Below are 21,860 nucleotides of genomic sequence, written 5' to 3'. Positions count from 1 at the left end.
TTTGCCTTTGATTTGTGCATAGTTGTTATAACAAAGGAAGCGAACAAATGGAAAACCTATAAATGATTGTATCAGCTTGTTAAACACGATGAATGATCGTAATAGACACAGAGAAGGGGTCGGATTAAACAAGCTGTGCTTCTTCTTACTCCTTTTCAAATATAATGAAATTTGATGCAAGTGTAAATAGGAAACACATCTCACTCACCATAAGTTGGTAATAATTTACAAACACCATACCATACCATACCATACCATACCATAACATACCATACCATACCATAACATACCATACCATACCATACCAACTTTATTTATCCAAGTTTTAACCACAACCACAGTAAAAAAGGGGCTGTACACTAAAATAAACACATACAGGAAGAACATAAGATAAGCATAAAAACAAACGTTACAAATAGACAGTAATTCAAAAAAGCACATGGCATTGCATGTGGGAAAGACAAATGAATATAAAAAATGAATAATGTGTGATATAGCCCATCATTTTTACGTGCTTATATCCTTAAGCTTCACTGATAATGCTTTTTCACCAAGCATTAAGATTTTGCTCTTTGTTTGGCAGTCCTTGAACGCACCAACTCAGTGTGCTGAGAATGGCTACAGCATGACATCGATTCCGTCTATTCATCGATCATCTCACATTATCGTTCATTATAAGTGGTGAGTACATTTTATACTTAAATGTGTTTAACGAGTGTGTGAGGCATATTTTTACACATTTTTATGGGCATGTGAATTACTCGCAGGGATCCACTGTGTTAGACATATTAGACAAATGTAACAATAGCAACACAATAATACAGTGATTCCCTTTTATTACATGCACTTGCATACAGTTGAGCAAAATGAAGCCAGCAGAGCAAAATAACAACAACAACAAAAAAGTAAAAACTACTATTGGCTGTTATTTAAGTCCTTTGGGGTTTTTTTGCCCCCCAAGCCTGCCTCTGTCCAATAACTTATTAACTGAGTCTGTAAATAATATGTCAATATAACATAAGTATCAATGCAACAATACGAACAACACACACAACAAAAATTGTTAAAATAAAAAGAAGAGAACAGAAAAATATCGACAGTGATGCAATCCTTGGTATCGACATTGTCGATATTTGGCTCGTGATCTATCCGCCCACCCATAAGCGGTCACGCCGGCTGGTAGTCTCATCCAAGCCACGCTGAGAGAACACACCGATCATCCCGCGCTGCTCCCACATTAAAACATGGAGAAAAAGAGCGAAATCAACGGCCACGTCGTGCCTGCTTCTGCGGATCGGACCTCTAAGGAGAAGAGCATGAAGGAGAAGCTGCTGGAGTTTCTGGGCAAGAACCTCCTGGTTCTCATGACGGTCTCCGGAGTTCTGGTGGGTGTCGGGCTTGGAATGATGGTCCGAAACATGAACCTGACCAAAGCGGAGATGACTTACTTCGCCTTCCCGGGTGAGATGCTCCTCCGGATGCTGAAGATGATCATTCTTCCTCTGGTGGTGTGCAGCCTCGTCTCCGGCGCCGCCAGCCTGGACACCCGCTCCCTGGGCAAACTGGGCGGCATCGCGGTGGGCTACTTCTTGGTGACCACTCTCATCGCCTCCGGAATCGGTGTTGCCTTGGCGTTCATTATCAAACCCGGCGTGGGCGCGGGTTCTCTAAACACGAACAGCCTTGGTCTGGAGAGCGTCAGCAGCGATAAAGAGACCACCGACTCATTTCTGGACCTGGCCAGGTAATACTGTATATTCCACTATAAAAAACACTCTTACAAAGTACACAGTTTTTTTTGCACAGAATACACTTTACATTGGGTCTCGGTCAAGCTCGTCTATGCAGGGTGTCTCACTGTGTGATTATTTGAACAGTGTAAAGGTCAGAGGGCACAATGACTTAAATGAAGAGCAGGTCAGTGCAGCCTGCTTTCAGTAAGTGACAAAACCACACAGCCTTTTTAAAGCAGCCTGTCAATATTTAAACTCCTCTTAGGCTGCGGAGGTGTCCAAAGTGTGGCCCGGTGGCCATTTTGTGGCCTGCATCTTATATTTTTTGTTCCAAAAATACACACAAAAACAGTAAAAATAAAGAAATGAAGGAAAATATATTCAAAAAGATCTGTAAGTCATAGTTGAACGTTGAAGTGTTGATGCTAATAACAAAGCTGACATGTAGGCTGTTTGTTTTCTTATATACAGTAAGAAGTAGGATTCCTTACTTATAAATAGAATTTGTTTTGTAGTCACAGCATAGAAAATGTGTTTACAAAGTTCTAAATACGGTTCTTAACATTATTAGAGCCCTCTAGACATGAAATAACACCCTTAGTCACCTTTACACTCATATTACCCAATATAGAGAATATAAGAGAAAATAAGACAAACCAGACTCGCATTCGTGTGTGTTGCTGTAAATGTGTTCCAGTGTTGGACAGGAAGTGACGTCCGGGGTGCAGGTTTGAGTTTTACCTTGGCGTGGGCTACGGTTAGGGATTATCGTGCCTGTTGAGAGATCATTCAAACTTGCAATAAAAGCCTCTTGTTCTGGCGATCACATCTGGTGCTTGTGTGTCTCACCCAACATTATAGTAACATTACTGACACCTAGTGACAAGTGTCGAATACTACATATCATCACATCTTTGAATGCGTCTTCTGAATGCCTTACACACTAAGTCCCCAACCAACAACACAATTGGTTCCAGACGACCGTTCGCAAGTCGATTTGTTCTTAAGTCGAAATTTTTTTTATATTACCAATTATATACTGTATAGTAGGTACTACATGTATGTGTATACATATATACATATATGCGTATGTATGTAAATATTAGTTTGGACGTAGTAGTAATATTAAACGAGGATAATTAATGAAAAAACAGTAATAAAAATGATATAATAATACGTAATGATAAATGTTATTTACCTTTGAAGAGGAGTGGTCGAGCATACGTCGTTGTGGAGGAGGAGGAGGAGGAGTTATTGAAAAAAGGACAAGTTGTCGTCGTCGTTAGACTCTTCTAAAAGAGGTAGTGTTCTGTGGGTGGTGTAGAATTAAGCAGGCCTATTAACTCTTCATAAACTTTAATCACACGCTCTGTCCAGGTTGCATCATACAACTACAACTTAGCCTTCCTCTCTCCTTTTCCTCTTTTTCCTCTACCTGTTGGTCCCATTAGCAGTGTCACAGTGCCCTCTACTGGTCAAGCATGTAGCAGTATAAATATGGAGTTCCAAAAGGCAAAATACATGAAAATATAGACCAGTCAGCTTGCGTTTGTATCTCCGAATGTTCGCATGTCGGATGTTCGTAAGTTGGGGACTTAGTGTATTTGTATTTTATTTCATCTAGCCATTATTATGCGTCACTTAAGCCAAAAATACATGATTTATGCTTAAATATACATATTATTTTCAACCATGAAACGGCATGATTTTGAAAAACCGTGAGAGTGTAGCTGCAAAGTGATGAGTGATGACTGTACACAGCATACTGTCAATGCTCCCGTTTTCACCGGGAAACTACCACATTATTTCTTTCTTTCCCAACACCCTCCCGTGATAATAGTTTCATGCATTTTTTTAATGTTCTTTGTTAGTTGGATATGCAAAGACAGACCGAGAAGTAGATGCCGTAGAATATGCTTTAATAAACAGAAACACACAGGTGTGGAGCAGCAAAAGAGGAACTGAAAGCAAAAAGACAAGGCAAACGGGCAGGTGGAAAAATATCTTAGAATGGACGAGGTCGTGTGGGAACCCGAACAGGAAAACGCGCATGTCAGCAAACCAACATGTGGCCACAAGGACTAAACAGGGTTGACGATGATTGCCAACAGGTGCATTGCGTGGTGGCGGCCTCAGCCAGAAATCACTTATCTATAGCCTAGGTTCCCAGAGTGCCAGAGTGGGGTATTCCAATTGTCATGGGGATACATGAATAAAAATGAAACACGATTAGTGCCTAACACTCACAAATGTGAGTGCGCCTGAACCCCCTTACAGGACCTGCACAGCGCAATAAGGAGGCAGTGCATGAAGTTCATTGCTCTGTGTGTGTTATATGAACAAATAAGTACGCTTGATGACTATGTTGAGCATTAAGAGTGTTTCGTCCTGAAGATTTCATTTTTTTTGGCGTTCCAATCCCCGCACTGTGAAATCCTGTCTCTGTGGCTACATTCACACTGCAGGGTATGATGCCCAATTCTATCAGATTTTTTATTTGGTCGTTCACATTACCCAAAAAAATGAATGCAAAGTGTCCGGGAAGTGATGTGCATGCGCAAAAGCACGACATCACATGCATTTCCGTGTGTTTATGGAAGTAAAGTTTGCTGCAATGTGTGCTTTTCTTAATGCGGTTGTGGCAATTTCCAGGATTTTGTGTATTTTCGTAATCAAATGATTCCGCGTAGGAGGTTAAGAAGAAAGAGGGCAAGATTTTTCATAGAGAACTTGCTCTGAACTTGCTGCGACGTCTGTTCCGAGGAGCGTGTGGGTGGCAGGAGTGGTGGGACATTGCCGTGAGCCACTTCACTGACACTTTGTAAAAGTCATATTTGGATGACAAGAATTTTTCTGTCGAGAACAGTACCTCTGGAGATGGGTCCCCTTTTCAAGAAGGGTGTGTTCCAACTATAGGGGATCACACACCTCAGCCTCCCTGGAAAAGTCTATTCCAGGGTGCTGGAGAGAAGGATACGAGGTGCAATGTGGTTTTCCTCCCGGTCGCGGAGCACTGGACCAGCTCTACACCCTTGCAAGGGGACTGGAGGGTACATTGGAGTTTGCCCAACCGGTCTACATGTGCTTTGTGGACTTGGAAAAGGCATTCGATCGTGTCCTGTGTTTGGGAGTACGGGATTGGTGTACAACTGGAGCTGGAGCCTGGTTTGCACTGCCAGCAGTAAGTTGAGCCTGTTTCCAGTGAAAGTTGGCCTCTGCCAAGACTGCCCTTTGTTACTGGTTCTGTTCATAATTTTCATGGACAGAATTTCCAGACACAGCCAAGGCATCGGAAGTTCAGTTTGTGGGCCTTGAGATCTCGTCTCTGCAGACAATGTGGTCCTGATTGCCTCATCGGGCTGTGACCCTCAGCGTTTATTGGGGCGGTTTGCAGCTGAGTGTGAAGCTTCTGGGATGAGACTCAGCACATCCAAATCCTTGGCCATGGTTCTCAGTTGGAAAAGGGTGGATTGCACACTCAGAGTTAGGAAGGAGTCTTGCCGCAGGTGGAGGAGTTCAAGTATCTCGGGGTCTCGGGCACAGCGTCTGCAGTAATGCGGTCGCTGTATCAGACCGTTGTGGTGAAGAGAGAGCTGAGCCGGAAGGCAAAGCTCTCAATTTACCGGTCGAGCTATGTTCCCACTCTCACCTATGGCTTTGGCTCATGACTGAAAGAACGGATACAAGCGGATACAAGCGGCTGAAATGAGCTTCCTCTGTAGGGTGGCTGGACTCACCCCAAGAGATAGGGCGAGGAGCTCAGTCATCAGGGAGTAGAGCTGCTGCTCCATCACACAGCCAGTTGAGGTGATCTAGTCCGGATGCCTCCCAGACGCCTCCCTGGTGAAGTGGTCCAGGAATGCCCAGCTGGGAGAAGGCCCCAGGGCAGACCTGGAGGGATTATCTCTCACAGCTGGCCTGGGAATGCCTCGGTGTCGTCCTGGTGGAACTGGAAGAGGTGGCCGGGGAGGAGAAGTCTGGGCTTCCCCCACGACCCGGACCCGGATAAGCAGAAGAACATGGAATGATGGAAGAAGAACTTTGGCCTACATCAGTGAGTACCTTTTATCTAAGTCTAAACCATGCCTTTTATTGGCGTGTCGGTCGGATATATGTGACCTGACCTTTGAGACTGCAGTAGATTGAATACAAGTCTGATTATATCTACATACAAACAAGGCCTTACTTGCATTTGTAAAAATTGTGCTGTTCACACTGACATGAAAAAATCAGATACATGTCACATGAGCAAAAAAATTAGATGACCTGCAGTGTGAACGTAGCCTGTGTGTGCGTGTCTGGATGAGAGGGTGGTGAGTCCCCCGACATTGAGGCTTTATCGCTGTTTGTATATACACTAGGTCCCAACTTACGAACATCCGACTAGCGAACACTCGCGGATACGAACATAAGCCGATTGGTCTATATTTTATTTTATTTTGCCTTGTAGTCAGTCGCTCAATCAGTATTTATACTGCGACTGTACATGCTTGACCAGTAGAGGGCACTGTGACACTGATAATGGGACCAACAGAGGCAGCGTTAGAGCTAATGGGACCAACAGTTACAGGCAGACCGGAGGGATGATTAAAGTTTATGAAGAGTTAATAGGCCTGCTTAATTCGGAACACTACCTCTTTTAGAAGAGTCTAACGACGACGATTTGTCCTTTTTTTCAATAACTACTCCTCGTCCTCCACCACAACGACGTATGTTCGACCACTCCTCTTCAAAGGTAAATAACATTTATCATTACGTATTATTATATCATTTTTATTATTATTGTTTTTTTTATTAATTATCCTCGTTTAATATTACTACTGCATCCAAACTCATATTTACATACATACACATATACTGTATATGTATACACGTACATGTAGTGCCTATATCATTGGTAATATTACCTTTTCCCCTACTTAAGAACAATTCGACATAAGAACGGTCGTCTGGAACCAATTGTGTTCGTAAGTTGGGGACCTAGTGTATTTTTGTGCATTGGAAACTGCTTGTTTTTTAAGTTTTCCCCTTCAATTTGGTATGAAATTAATATGCAGACTTAAATCATATCCAAAAAGTGAAGCTCCTCTGGAAGGGTCCCAACTCAGGCTGGAATAAAAGATACTGTGTGTAGCCATTAACTGGGGTACATGGCTTTAGGTTAAATGTCTGACAGGGTACGCAATTACTGTATAGAACATTTAGGGACGATCGGCTACACATTAGTGTTGTCTGATTTCCATCAAAAAACGTGATCAGCATATGCCGATAAATGCCTTTCAAAGCCGATCACAAAAAATGATCATCTTGCGGCGGCCGCATGTCAATTTATGTCATGACAACACAAACATGACATGAATGTGCATGTGTGCTGTGTCATGTAGGGTTGCCAACACCCGTATTGAGCCGACAAGGAACGCACTCTGTCCCGTATTGCAGCAAGGATCGGTACTACAAGTAGTCGGTAAAACCTCAATGGTCTCAGCTTGACAGCTTGACAAAGGCAACGCCAATCCATGCCAGCGCGTTTGATCACTTCCTTTTCTTGACTTTGTTTACACAGTTTGCCTAGCTGGCTAACTAGAATTATCTAACTAGCTTCTCACTTTCAGACTCCAAATGTGACTTTTCAACACTGTGACATTTTGTTTTTAAAACAAACCAGCAACGCGGTCAGTTTGGAGCTCGTTTTTGTCCCACAGAGAAGTGGATGTCAAGTTCATGGAGTACGTACTAACTTTTTTAAGTGTCACTGAACATTTTTGCTCTCTTGTTGTCATTACACTAATTATGGCTTGTCCTCAAAACACTATTTGTGTGTAGTGTGTCCAGCCTTATGATGGTGATACTATCACAGGGGTCTCCTATCTCACCGGATTTTGAAGCTGAAGCGCACAAAGGGTCAAAGAATATTTGCTTCAACTCTTCATAATGTTTTATTTTAACTGTTTATGCCTTAATATGATGACAAATGACCATCAAATGGCATAAAGACAATGGCGACACTGTTTGAGTGGAGATCTGCTTGGTAAACAAAGTAGTGAACATTTAAATGGGGCCGGTCATAAATAAAAAACACAAATAGTTGACCGCTCTAACAGTGATGAAAGGTGGAGACCCCTGCAACCTGGACACTCAAGTTATACTGTTTTAAGTATCCAGGACAGATTCCTACTTAATAAAGATATTTATTGATATTATTTTATTCTGCTAATTTTGTTATCTTGAACTAAAAAACTAAATTATTGAACAATTTATTTATTTATCTATTTTCTAATTGCGTGATAACCACCATGTGAGAGGAAGGTGTCACCTGTTGGAGAAGAAAGTATTTTGAGGGCACAACTGTTTAGTCCGAACTAGACACACACCGATTTAGTCAGCACTTGTCGCTTATCTCCACACCAGCTGGACTGCTTGTTTTTCTTCCCAACATTACATAAGAAAAACACCAGTTTGTTTGGTTGTTTGTTGGGCTGTTTGTTCGGCTAAGCTGGTTTTACCATAGTGGGCAAAACTGCACCCCAACGTTTCAGGAAAGACACAATAGGAAAGGCACACGTTAGCAATGATATTCACTCCTGCAGCTTTACACTGATGTGTAACTTGTTGTTCACTTTAGTTTTTTTTTTTTGTCTTAACGGTGCGTTCTGTCAGATAATAATCAACTTTGGGGCCACCTTGTTGTTATGGTTACCCTCAGAGGGCCACCTGTAATTATGAAAACATTTAAATGTATAATCGCCTCATCATGTTATGACACATTTGATTATTATCATTTTCACTTTGTATTGTTTTGTCAACAAACTTACATAGAAAGCGGTCATGGTGCCAAACAGAAATTTGAATATACAACTGTTGTATAATTCATTTTAAATGGGCTTTGACAACAAAAAATATAACTCCAAGTATATAACTCCTACAAAAATTCTGCCAAAATTGACAGAACAAATACATTTGGCAAGAAAGATGAAGTGTTACCTTGATTTAAAAAGTATATAGATTACTTAATATACAGTAATATAAATAGGCCTGTCACAATAACAGATAAATCGATTAATCGAATGGTAAAAAATAGCAGGTCGATAATTATGACCCCTCAATAAATTGATATGTGCATGCATGCGTGTTTGTTTCAGCTCTCTGTACCACACAGGCTGGATGACAAGAGGGTTCACTCTGCATGTGTCTGTGTGCATTGGTCTATAGGGGAATGAACGGAGAGAGGGAACGCTTCTGTCCTCTCATTTATCATCTAATGAGCGTACCCAGGGTGCTAGCAACAAACTAGCCTTTTGAATGAATGCACAGAAGCGATGTGTCCTAAGGCGAACGCAACAGCCCCCACGTGCGAATATTACGATTTTAAACAGAATGAACAAGGTGAGCGCATTTGTTTGAAAGTAGTGGCGAGGAAAAAGGGGAACACGACCAAACAATCCTCGTAGTCGCGCAGAACACAAAAGTGCCAGCCAGGCTTTGAGCTTCACTCGTCTGCCAGCCCTGAATCTACGTTTTCCTGGGAAGAAACGGCTCCTCCCGCAGCAGGAACTCTGGCACGTCAGCCAGGTAAGAGTCCTCACAACAAACGATAAAACAAAGATAAAGCCGAGCACACTGAGCTGAGGGAAGCGGCGAGCCAGACACGCTGGTGTATATTATGGCATATAATTAATGAAAAAAGTGTCTAAAAATGCCGATAAATTGATTATCGGCGATAATCTGTAGCACAATTATTGACCAGCAAAATTTGTTATCGTGACAGCCCAAAATATAAATATATCAATATAATATAAATATATCAAAAAGTAACAAATACATTTAGCAAGAAATATTGTGACAGGATTAAAAAATATATATTATAACTTAATATGATATAAATATCTAAAGTCTTTGATGATGATAGAATGCTAATGAATGCTATAGTGGTCATGGATTCTGTGTGCTGTTATAAGGACATGTGGAAGGACAAGAGGAGGTTATCCTTCCAGATTATCTTGGGACAATATTTTAAGAAGAAAGAAAGGCCCGCAAGACAACCACAGGGACAAAAGTAGGGAGTTGTTCTCCTTTTATTACTTGTTCATTTTATTCTTGTATTAAAGGAAAACTGCACCATGTTGGAATTTTTCCCATCAGCCACAATACTTATGTGAGACATGAAGACACGTCTTTCTCTTTTCTGTGCGTTTTAAAGCTATTAAAAAAAAGCTAAAAAAAAGAGGCAGCTAATTAATACACATAATGGGACACACCTACGTATTCCGCCTACAAAACCTGCTATTAAAACACCTCCAAAAGCCTCCAACAAGGTTTTATGGTTTCATATGCATGCTGTAACTGTAGTAACAGGCACATTTATGATAACATGTGACAATGACAGTATTTTTATGTATTTTTAAGCATGACTTACTACATTACGTAGCTTGGTTAATATGCAGGTCACATTATGTAAATGGAGCTTGTCGGCGGTTTTTGGAGGTTTTTTCTGAAGGCTTTAAAGGCAAAATAGTTGTGTCCCATTATGTGTATTCTTAGCTGCCTTTTTTTTTTAAACTGTTTTTATATTTTTAAAGCTCGAAGAAAAGAGAAAGACGTGTTTATGGCTCACACATTGTGAATGATGGGCAAAATTCCAGAAAAAGTGCAGTTTTCCTTTAAATCATTTTATGACTGTATTTTATTTGTCCTTTGTGTGTTTTATGTACAGTGTGAGTGACGCAGGAGCTCATTCAGGTATCATTTACAGTACTTCACAGTCTAGGAACAGAAGCGATCCGTAACCCGAGGACCACCTGTAATACGTCCAAGAAGAATAGTTCATTCTCAATAGCATTGTCAACATTTACATAATACTAAATAACTGCTTCAGTTTAGAGTTTGGACAGCAAGTGTCAGCACAACAGTTGTCCAAGTGGCATTTGACTTCATGCTTGAGATGAAAAGAAAGAAAAAGGAGCATTTGTGGGAAAAAATCATTGCCATTTCCCTGAGTTAATCACATCTCTTCCTTATATTAGGAAAGTAATATCATAAGTGGACATGTCATTTTTACAGTAGCGGTGGTGTGTGAAACTGCTGAAGCAGCATTTGTTGAGTCATCATGGCTTTATGGACTCAAATCCTCAGACGTGTTCTAAGCATGAGAATAAATGTTATAAAAGCTTGTGTGTCTTGGCATAGTGTCATGTGACCTTCGGGGATAAAGTTACCCTGAACACACATTTCTACGTGGAAAGGGCCCACAGCTTCCCGTAATCCTTTGTGGGCTTTACTGATAACAATGAAAACACATTCAGTGGGGTGTCTGTGGGAAAGACCAAAGAGATGCTGGACGTACAAAGTCAGTCAGGGTGAGTGTGATCTGCTAAAAAGTATGAAGTCCCTTACACCAGTTACAAATGTGCAGATTACAACAATTTAAGTGTAAATGAGGGATAAAACGCCAGGTTATCACTCCTCTCGCCTCTCGCTGGTTGCAGCCAAGTACAGTAGAACCCGTTTAAGTTGACCCTGTTAATGTCAACAAGCTATCTAAGGCCCTGTCCACACGGGAACGCTCCTGGGCTCATCAGTAAATAGTCACATGCACACGGGAATGGATCACCCCTCAATACAGTTAAACTGCACATTTTGGAGTGGCCTTTTATTGTGGCCAACCTAAGGCACACCTGTGAAATAATCATGCTGTGTTATCAGCATCTTGATATGCCACACCTGTGAGGTGGATAGATGATGAATCATGAGTGATGAATGCTCACTAACGCAGATTTAGACAGATTTGTGAACAATATTTGAGAGCGCTACGCCTTTTGTGTTCATAGAAAACGTTCTACATCTTTGAATTCAGCTCGGGAGCAAAAACAAAAGTGTTTATATTTTTTTTACGCTATTGTCAACATTTGTTGAGACCAAATAAAGCAGTAATGTTATGATGATATATAATAATATCATAATAATGCAATATTTCCTTTAATATGTCATCTTTCACTCTGTAAAGTTATGGAATTGACATTTGTAACATGTATTTTCTCACAGGCATTTCGTACGGTCTATAAAAACGTTTTGCAGCATTTCTTCAAATGCTGTCTTTTCAACTTTATTAAAAAGCAGCATTTCTTTTGTGATGGTTCTCTGTGAACACACACCATTTTGCTCCGTTCCGTTTGGATTTACTTTGCTGACCAAACGTCTCAGTGAGCGTTGACTGTCGGGACAAAGGCTCTGCATGTTGATGTATAGTTTTTTTCCCCTCATGGGAAAACTGGGGCGGGTGGGTGTGTTTGAGGTGGGCAAGTTTGTTTTGTGACCTTTTATGTTGCTACCACTTTCAAATAAATTTGGCAAACTGGCCTGTTTGTGTTGATGAGCTCAACTTGCTCATTACTGTATTAATATTCCCACACGGGGGCTGTGGCATTTGACTTTGCAATCACCTTTTTCCCTCCTAACTTCTACTACGTTACCTTGCATTGCTCCTTGCGAAGCTCCACTCTTTTGCTGTGTGTGTATGCGAGCAGCCCCGGCTCCCCCCACATAGACAATGTGACTGTATGACTGACAAGAGGTGTCACTCTGTTTGCCGTTGTTGTATCAAGTGTCTACCAAGGCTGAAGCTGAACCAATGCAGTGAATGCTCTTCCTGCCTGTTTGGAGGCGAGAGATGAGGAAAACAGACACGCATGCACATGGAAATACAGTCGTCCCTCGCGATATCGCGGTTCGATTATCGCTCCCTTTCTGAAAATTAATGAATAAATGATTGCTGTTTGGTGGTAGACTGGGGTCTATTATTAGTCATGAAGTCAGCCATGGCATGTCTGACATGGTAGAGTGAAAAAAAGTTCTCTTCCAATCCCGTGTGGAAGTGGTACGTCTTTGGCTTCTTAAGTTTAGATGAAAAAAATTTGAGGCTAACTGGTTAGCTTGCTAACTCGCAGTCTCTACAGCATAAGAGATGTAATGTAGACAATGAATAATAGGAGTGTAAAGGGGACTATAGGTTGACTCTAGGTAGGACTGGAGGGCTTTAATAATGTTAAAAACGGCATTTAGAAAGTCAAACGGGTTTTCTAAGCTCTAACTATGAAAATATTCCATTTATTAACATTGAATCCCATATCATTTATGGCGGCTGACTCATTTATCTTGAATTATCCGGTTCATTTTCATTTATCGTGTGATTCATTTATTTATTTATTATCGCATTTTTTTTCTGACTCTCCTCACTTTTTAATCTCACAAGCTCTTGTGACACCCCCACAAAGTTTTACAATAATAGTGTTAAATAAAGCAAACAATTCAAAATGCAGATACATGTTGAACGAAAGAGACAAATGGACATTTAAAGTTACTTCATCGAAGACGTGTTGCCAAAGACACGATGACACCACCCTTGTGTTTTGCTATGGGTTATTTTTTTAATGCAATCGTGTTTCTCACTTCAGTAATCCAAAATAGAGCCAAAGAAAGTTGCAAGTGCCAGCATTTTGATAAAGAAGGTGAGAACACTAGAACACTAGAACTTAGTAGCATACCTACGAGGGTTGGCTTTTAGCCTTTATCAAAATGGCCCGACATATCCTTGCTGCCTTCGCTGGAAAAAGATTTGGACTCTCCCGGTTTGAGTCCTCACATGCTCCGTGTGAGACATGTTGAACATTAAACACGTAGTAAACACTCCAAAACAAGATGTAAGGAATGTGTGAACTTTGTAGTCGGACATTATCTTTGTACAAACCTTTCTTTATTCAATACAAGATGAAGACGCGTGTACAGTAACCATCACCCGCATCCATCCTGGGCAGTGTGTGATGATAAGGCGTGTACACTTTGCTTCATGCAATTCTGGAAAACCTGTTGAATCACCAATGAAAGGAAAAGTGGGAAAAAAGTTCTTGTATGTCTAACCTCTTGTCCAAATATTTTGCAGGAACCTATTCCCGTCAAATCTGGTGGCTGCCGCTTTCCGCTCTGTGAGTGCCAGCACTTCAATTATTAACCCCCCCACCATGCTTCGGTCACGTTTGTGTTTGTGTTTGTGTGTCCCTGAGACATTATTCATTCGAATTTACTTCTGCGGCCACACGGATGCCACTCCACGTTCATTTACAGCCGCCGTAAATCCACGCTGGTGTGCTCACGGCCCCATAATGCCTCTTAATGAGGACTCACCAGCCGTTTCCATGGCGAAATCATTCCATTCCAGCCGGCCTAGCAACCCGCCTCGTCTCACAGCTTTTGAATACGGATCGCTTTCTACAATCATTATGTCTGCTAGCATGATCACATAAGAACTATGGTGAAGAGTGCGAGCGTTTCAGCAGACACTTACAGTGCACACTTTGTCTTAATACACGAGCTAAAAACTAGACTTTGTTGTTAGTCTCTTGATTTTGTTACAATTATTATATTTTCCATGCGTTTATTCATTTTGAATTATTATTATTTTAATCAGTTGTTCACTTGTTCTTTTTTGTTGACTTTTTCAACACTTCTGTCTCTTTTATTCCTTCTTTCAGTGAATATGATATGAGTGTCAACAATTTTCGGTAACTGTTGAGACGTGGAGAAGGGGTAGGATTAAATCCACTCTGCTTCTCCCTGCTCCTTTTCAGACATGTTGATTGCACCAGTATAACACGTGATGTTCCCTGATGCAGGGGTGTCCAAAGCGCTGCCCAGGGGCCCATGGTCCAAAAAAAAAAAAAAAATGAATGAGAAAAAAAACAATAAACAAAAAAAAATGGAAAAAGGAGCCAAAAATGGAAAAAGCAGAAATTTGGTGGCCGGTGGGATTTTTTTAATTGGCCCTCAGCACATTCTAAAAAAAATATAAATAAATATAATTAAAAAAAACAAACAAACAAGAAAACTGAATAAAACAACACCAAAAATGGAAACGGAACAGTCATTTTACAAGCATAAAGTCAGAATACTAAGAGAAAAAAGTCTCAATAATGTGAAGAAAATCTTTTAAGAATTTTAGAAGCATAAAGTTGAAATATTTACGTAAAAGACATTTTTTTTTTTAAGTGCAAAATTAAGAATAAAGTTGCACCTTTCAGAAAATAAGGTTGGGAAAAAGTTCTGATATTCCGAGAATAAAGTCATAATACTCAGAAAAGAAAAAAAATAGCAGGACAACAGCAAAAACAGAGAAATACCCTTTGTCACCTATAACATAAAGCTTTAAATATACCTCACTTTTTTATGTGTAGAACTTCTTGGGTTGTTTTACAACATGTAAAATATACTGCAAGTGGTTTTCAGTATGTGGCCCTCAGCGGATCAAACATGGACAGCCCTGCTCCAAGCTAACTTGTTCAGCAAAAAGTGGGGATGTGAATCATATACTTTGTGATTGGTTGCGTGGAGAGAAAAGTGAGTTTCAAAGTGCAGCCAGGTCATTGAGTGCAATCCAGTCTCCATTCAGTCCATGCGGCGTCGGAGCCGCTGTGGAAGAGGTCCAACTGTGGATTAAAGCAGCAAGACAGATTTACATTTCACCTCAGTGTTTTTGCTCAATACTGAAGTTTACTGTTTCACATTTACAGTTTCTGCTCATGCTTTATCTTCTGAGTATTCTGATTTCCAAGATGCTACTATGAGAAAGAAGTCCAAATATTATGGTAACAATTGTAAGTTTGAAAAAAAAATCATAATAATGGTGACTAAATTTGTATTATGGAAAACAAAAATAATACACGAGAATATGAGAAATTATATTTCCAGAATAATGTCATTTTCCAGGCGTAAACATACGCCTGTGTTAAAGGTACTGGATGCAACTCGCGCCAAAATACATTTTTTTTCAACCAAAAAATATAACAACATCACCACCGGCTACCAATAGCATTTTAAAAAACAGAGTGTACAACAAAATGTTTATGTTTTTTTCACAAATATGAATTCAACTGCATAAAAGTTGTCGTAAATGTTCGTTTGTCCAGAATATATTGTCGTTCATAGCTGTCACTCATGGCTGCTGGTATACATCTTCGTAGCACGCACACACACACACACAGTCTCAGAGAAGCAGCCAACATTTTGCAGTCATGGTTATGTTAGGTTATGCTAGGTTATGCTAGGCTATACATTTGCCAAATTGCCAAATATCATTAGCTGACAACAAACAACATGTAGTGCGTGTGTTACGTCAGCGTAGGCCTGTCATAACAACTTTTACTCGTCGATAATTGTCCTACAAATGACTGTCGATAATCGATAATATCGTCGACATTTTTTAAAATCATTTTTTCATTAATTATATGGCATAATAATGCGAGTGCATCACATCAAAAGCAATAAACTTGAATTTCTCAAGAGTATTTAACATTGTAATTGAACTGTCAAAAGCTTTTAAATCAAATAAACAAACAAAAAAACCCAATGAAAATAAAATCGACTTTCAGTCTCTTAACAATAATTGCACTTAAACAAATCATCACAATCATATACAAAAACAATAAAAAATAGACCATGTCTCACTCTCTCACTCTAATCAAAAGCACACACAACAATAAATACAAATAAAATAATAATAAATAAAATGGAGTATCAAGTGTCTGTAAACAAAATTGCACTTGAATAAATAATAAAGAACATGGGATATTATTCCTGAACAACACGGTGAGTGTGCACCATTTTGTTTATATTTACTTTGCAAACCAAACGCCTCAGTAAGCGTTGACTGTCGGGACGAAGGCTCCGCTGCTCGCAGCACCTCCATCGGTAGTTTTTTTTCCCCCCATTCATCCATTCATTATTCTTCCCCTGGCTAATTACTGTGATGGAAATATACGAAGTAATCATGTTAATAACCGCATATTTCTTTACTAGAATAAACCCCTGGAATTTCTAACGTATGCTACTCTGTGTTGCAGTATGCTACCAGCTACAAGATGGTTGCTTCAGGAAATGACACCAATGGCACCATACTCTACCAAAAGGTAGGTGTGGGAAAACGCTCGACTACCACACTCATATGCATGCACACATTGCTACCACACAAGTATGCACGTTGGAAGATGAAAAAGTTCATCCCAGAAGTGTTTACTGGGGAAGGCACATCTAAAGAACATAAACGTAGCTTAGCGTAACGTCCTCCAGCCACACGCTGGTGTAAATGGTGCAAGCTGCACCGAGACGCCGTCGTTTGCTCAACATTTATCTAAAAAGGGTTACAGTGACGTAAAGAACGGTTGAACCAGTATGTGTGAGCGTGGGAGCGATAACGCCAAACTTCGATTAGGATTTATGTCGGTTATTATGAAGTACCTGCAAGAAGCGATCGCGTTCCTGTCTTTCTGTGACGCACCTGCTTGTGAAGCTTTATTGTTCATGTGTGTGAGCAGGTCAAAGGTGGCATCACCACCACAGATCACTTCACCTTAGCAGTTATGCTGAAGTCTGGTCCCGACTTCCATTCAAACCTTCAGAGAGGCCGACTGATGAGCTAAGATGTTTGTCTGTGGCACTTGGGGTCATAGATGATAACGTTTTTTTATCACTTTGCCCCACTTGCTGCAAAGTTCCGCTGATTTTCCTTCCCTCCTAATCCATGGTACACAGACTATATCTGTTAAAGGATTACCGCTGCAGGTAATCATCAGTGACGAGCGGTGAGGTTCGGCATTCACTACTTTTTTTTTTAAATGTTAATAAAGGTTGCTCATTTCAGGAAAACTGCACTTTTTGGGGATTTTATCCAACAGCCACAATCCATATGTGAGACATGAACACACGTGTTTCTCTTTTCTGTGCGTTCTAAAAACATAAAAAGAGCTAAAAAGAGACAGCTAAGAATGCACGTAATGGGAAGTAACTATTCCGCATATAAAGCTTTCTGACAAAAACTGTAAAAACTGCCAACAATGCTTCATTTACATAATGTGACCTGCATATTAACCAAACTACAGTGACATTGTGATTATTGTTGTTGTGCCAAAGAACTACTTTGCTGGCGTAGCGACACCTCAACACCACACCGGCTAGCCTAGCCAGCTAGCGACTCGCTTCACCACACGTGTCAGCGCCGCGCTCACAATGGTGTTTTAATAGCAGAATAGGTGTGTCCCCTTTTGTGCATTAATTAGGTGCCTTCTTATTAAGAAAGACTTGTGGATGAAAATTATCACAAAAAAGTGCAGTTTTCCTTTTAAGAGGATAACCAAAACAAGAGGAGAATAATTCACTTTGGTTAAAATTTTTTTGAAAATGCTTTCAGATACTTCTATTTGAGGCTCAAACAATTGTTTTTTTATTTGTATATGAAGCACATGCAGCCTTTCCTTTTCCAGGAAAGGTTCGGATACTTTGTTGTAAAACTCTGATCACCTCTTGTTGAGTTTGGGTTTATAATCTTCCATCACGGTAGTCACATTCTTTCATTCATCCGGCAAAGCATAAAACTATATCGAATGCATTTGCTTTTCTGCTAGCGAGTGTTTGCAGAAAGAAAAAAACACCAAAACACTGGCTTTTCCTCTCTGTGGAAGGACATCGGTGTCAAGCACCTTTCACCTCACGCACGCCCCCACCCCTTCAGGATGCAGCGTGTGTATTTTATTGTCTGATTAGCAAGAATAATGATGCCACACTTACATTGAAGACATTATACAGCCTGTAGAAAGTCGTGGTGTGTAATGATCCAACTCAGTGTGCATTCAGACAGTAGGCGGGGCTTGTGCACTCAGCTTAGAAGCCACGCCCATGGTGGCCTCAGCTTTGGTTTCTTCCCTGTATTTGATCAGGAAATCTGCAAATTCAGCAAGTTTTAATTTTTACAATACAGTTCAGTTGACAAATATTAATATTTACTTTATGTTGTTATTTGTTTTTGTATTTTTCACCATGACAGCCCTCCCTTGACGGAACATCACGGGATGTGAAATGTAAATGTTAGTCTAAACTCACTACTTTAAAAAAAGACCATAGTCCCCCGTCATGCTTTTATTCATCCACTTTAACAGAGCAGATGAAGGATGACTTTTTGGCATTAGTCCATGGTATTTAGTTTGCCATGGGTCATGACGTGCCCTCCCCCCCCCCAGGAGACAGGGGATGAACTGATAGAGCTATGGGATCCCTCCAGACAATGGGTGACGACAGAACCCAGGATTTGACCCAGTCCTTTTTTGTTAATCATTATTCAGCTCACTGAATCTCATAACTCTTCCCAGGCTATGCACACACGCACAGTCTGGACCTAAAAGTCCTCCTCATCATCATCACAACTTTCCTCATCATCATCATCCAAAAAAAACGTGTCCGGCCTCAGCCCAAGCTGACATGCAGTACGCACCCAGAAAACCAAAAAAAGACTGTTTTATGCAATAATACCGATTGGAAATGACTGTGGACGACGTCATGTGAAAGAACGAGGACACTCCATGGTTGTAGCTCTTCTGCTCCTGTGAACTGCTGCACACAAAAGGTTGAAAAACATGCAACTGAACTGCTAACTGAAACTGGGGAACACATTTATAGTAACACACATGAGCACGAGTGTTATTCATGTGCTACATGCGCTCTAATAATGTTAAGAACTGCATTTAAAAGGTCATAAACAGGTTTTCTAAGCCCTTTGAAAACATGTCATTTATAAATAACGAATCCTACTTCATGGAAATTCACTTATCACGGTCAGGTCTGGAACCAATTAACCGTGCTAAGCGAGGGATTAAAAAAAAGCTGTCAGTCTTTGAATGTGGCAGATTGTTTCATTGCATCGCAAGGCGTCTTTAAGGCTTGTCCGTGAAGACGCAGGCTGATGTTGGACACAAGTGAACGGCGCTACCGATGCTGCCCAATAACCTAAGAAGGCAGCATCAAGTGGCAGAAGAGCTGCAAGTTGAGCGGGATTTTGATTGTTACAAGAGATGTCACCACACTGACTGGGACCCTCAGTTGCTGCAGTCCACAATCCACCTGCATTCAAAGCACATTTTAATGCCCCCCCTTTTTAAGCACCCACGCTGTGTGTTTTTAGGTGCCCGTCGGGACAGAAGCAGATGGTATGAACATTCTGGGTCTGGTGTTATTCGCCATGGTGTTCGGTGTGGCGCTCAGGAAGCTCGGAGATGAGGGCGAGGAACTTATCCGTTTCTTCAATGCCTTCAACGAGGCAACCATGGTACTGGTGTCCTGGATCATGTGGTGAGTGCTTGCACGAGAAGGTTTACAGTGATAAGCGGTGGCATGTTTTCACAGAAATTGAACTGAATTGAATTGTGTCGACCTCTATCAGGAGACGACTTGACGATCTTTCCAAATTGTGCATATATACTCAGGTACATCCCTTTTGGCATCATGTTCCTGGTGGCCAGTAAGATTGTGGAGATGGTAGATGTGGTGTTATTGGTCACTAGCTTGGGAAAGTACATCTTTGCATCCATCCTGGGCCATATCATCCACGGTGGCATCATACTGCCACTCATCTACTTTGGCTTCACACGCAAGAACCCCTTCAGTTTCCTGTCAGGCCTCATCACGCCCTTCACCACCGCCTTCGCCACCTGCTCCAGGTATGACTGAACTTCCTGCACAAGCAATCTCCTCATTGCTCTTTGTTACCTCACATTTATCATGGAATCGAACAATTGCCTGTGTACTGTAGGTCTCCGGTAAAGTCACAGTGTGATAATGTGAGAAATATCTACATTAAATCTAGCTCTTTATTGCTAAAATGTAAATATAAAGTAAAAAAAATCCAAAATTCTAACTCAAGGGTGTCCAAACTTTTCCCAGTGAGGGCCACCATGATATTTTGTAAAGCAACACATGTGGATATGCTAAGATGCTAACAATGCATCTCAGCTTTGTGATATTGGTGCAAAAGAATACTATTAGTGTCAACTTCATTGTATTGTTTTTTTTTCCCATTTATGCTGTTTTTTTTCCAAATATTTCAGATTTCTTCGAAAATCATCTTTGTAAATTTTCTTTTTGTAATATTCAGATTTTATTCCCATAATATTTTGACTTTTTTCCCCATATTATAACTTTTCTCCAACCTCATTTTCCTAAAATTACATATTTGTCATAATATTATGACTTAAAAAATAATGTTTTTTTAATATTCCAACTCTATGCTACTAAAATTTTCCTCATAATATTATTTCCGAGTTTATTCTCGTAAAATTGCGCCTCTTTTCTCGTCAGAATACAACTTTTTTTCTCTTAATATTTCGACTTTATCCTCGTATAATTACAGGCGTTTTTTCCATTTCTGCTGTCGTTTTTCCTACCGTTTCAACTTTCCTGTTATACATTGTCTTCTCGTAATTATGACTTTATTTCCGTAATATTTTTTCTTTATTCTCCAAACATAACAGCTTTTTCCACAACAAAATTTTCAAAAAAATTGTTTTGTTGCTCATAATACCACAATTTGAACAAAATAACATATTTTACTTTAATATCCCAACTTTATGCTACTAAAATTACGTTATTTTTCCTCATAATATTCCGTTATTCTCGTAAAATGAAGTCTTTTTCTTGTTAGATTGCATCTTTTACATTTTTCCTTGTAATGTTTTTGATGGTGTTCTTGTAAAATTAGTCCTGATTTTCCATCTTTGTTGTTGTTGTTGTTGTTTTATTTTTCTTTTTAAATGATATTTTTAGAATGGCCCCCAGGCCGCACTTTGGACACGCCTGTTCTGACTTCTTTTGAAGACAACTGCTGATCAAACATCTCCCCGTTTGTCACCAGCTCAGCGACTCTTCCCTCCATGATAAAGTGTGTGGAGGAGAACAACGGTGTGGACAAACGCATCAGCCGCTTCATCCTCCCCATTGGTGCCACGGTGAACATGGACGGCGCCGCCATTTTCCAGTGCATAGCTGCTGTCTTCATCGCTCAGCTCAACAACGTTGAGCTTAATGCTGGACAGATCTTCACTATCCTGTAAGTTCCCGCTTATAGCAAGTCATTATCAGCACATTGCATGTCATGCTGATAACAACTGTGGGTAGCACGGTACACGTGGCGTATGCGTGTCTTATGTCCGGGAGTGCGTGCAAGGCTTTTCTGCAGGAACCGTAATCCCTTGCTCTCGCGTTTAATTGGTTCCAGACCCGACCGTTACAGGTGAATTTCCACAAAGTAGGATTTCTTATTTA

The 21,860-nt window shown here is 40.4% G+C and overlaps 1 protein-coding gene across 3 annotated transcripts in view; it reads left to right on the top strand.

Moving 5' to 3' along the window:
* The window catches only part of slc1a4 (solute carrier family 1 member 4), a 33,637-nt gene that overhangs the window by 6,055 nt on the left and 5,722 nt on the right, over positions 1-21,860 (top strand). Inside the window, exons 2-7 of one of the 3 annotated variants that reach the window (XM_054798545.1) lie at positions 584-681; positions 13,666-13,708; positions 16,619-16,684; positions 19,726-19,892; positions 20,027-20,260; positions 21,451-21,645. In XM_054798545.1, coding sequence (XP_054654520.1) covers positions 626-681; positions 13,666-13,708; positions 16,619-16,684; positions 19,726-19,892; positions 20,027-20,260; positions 21,451-21,645 — 761 coding nt within the window. In that variant the 5' untranslated portion in view covers positions 584-625. Of the gene's footprint in view, positions 1-583; positions 682-1,171; positions 1,745-1,780; positions 5,788-13,665; positions 13,709-16,618; positions 16,685-19,725; positions 19,893-20,026; positions 20,261-21,450; positions 21,646-21,860 lie in introns of those variants that run through there. The other 2 variants (XM_054798544.1, XM_054798546.1) reach the window with 2 other exon arrangements.

Source organism: Dunckerocampus dactyliophorus, chromosome 14 (assembly GCF_027744805.1).
Source record: "Dunckerocampus dactyliophorus isolate RoL2022-P2 chromosome 14, RoL_Ddac_1.1, whole genome shotgun sequence".
In the NCBI taxonomy this organism is placed as follows: domain Eukaryota; kingdom Metazoa; phylum Chordata; class Actinopteri; order Syngnathiformes; family Syngnathidae; genus Dunckerocampus; species Dunckerocampus dactyliophorus.
Note: the sequence above shows the minus strand (reverse complement) of the source record. Positions and strands in the feature narration are given on the sequence as shown.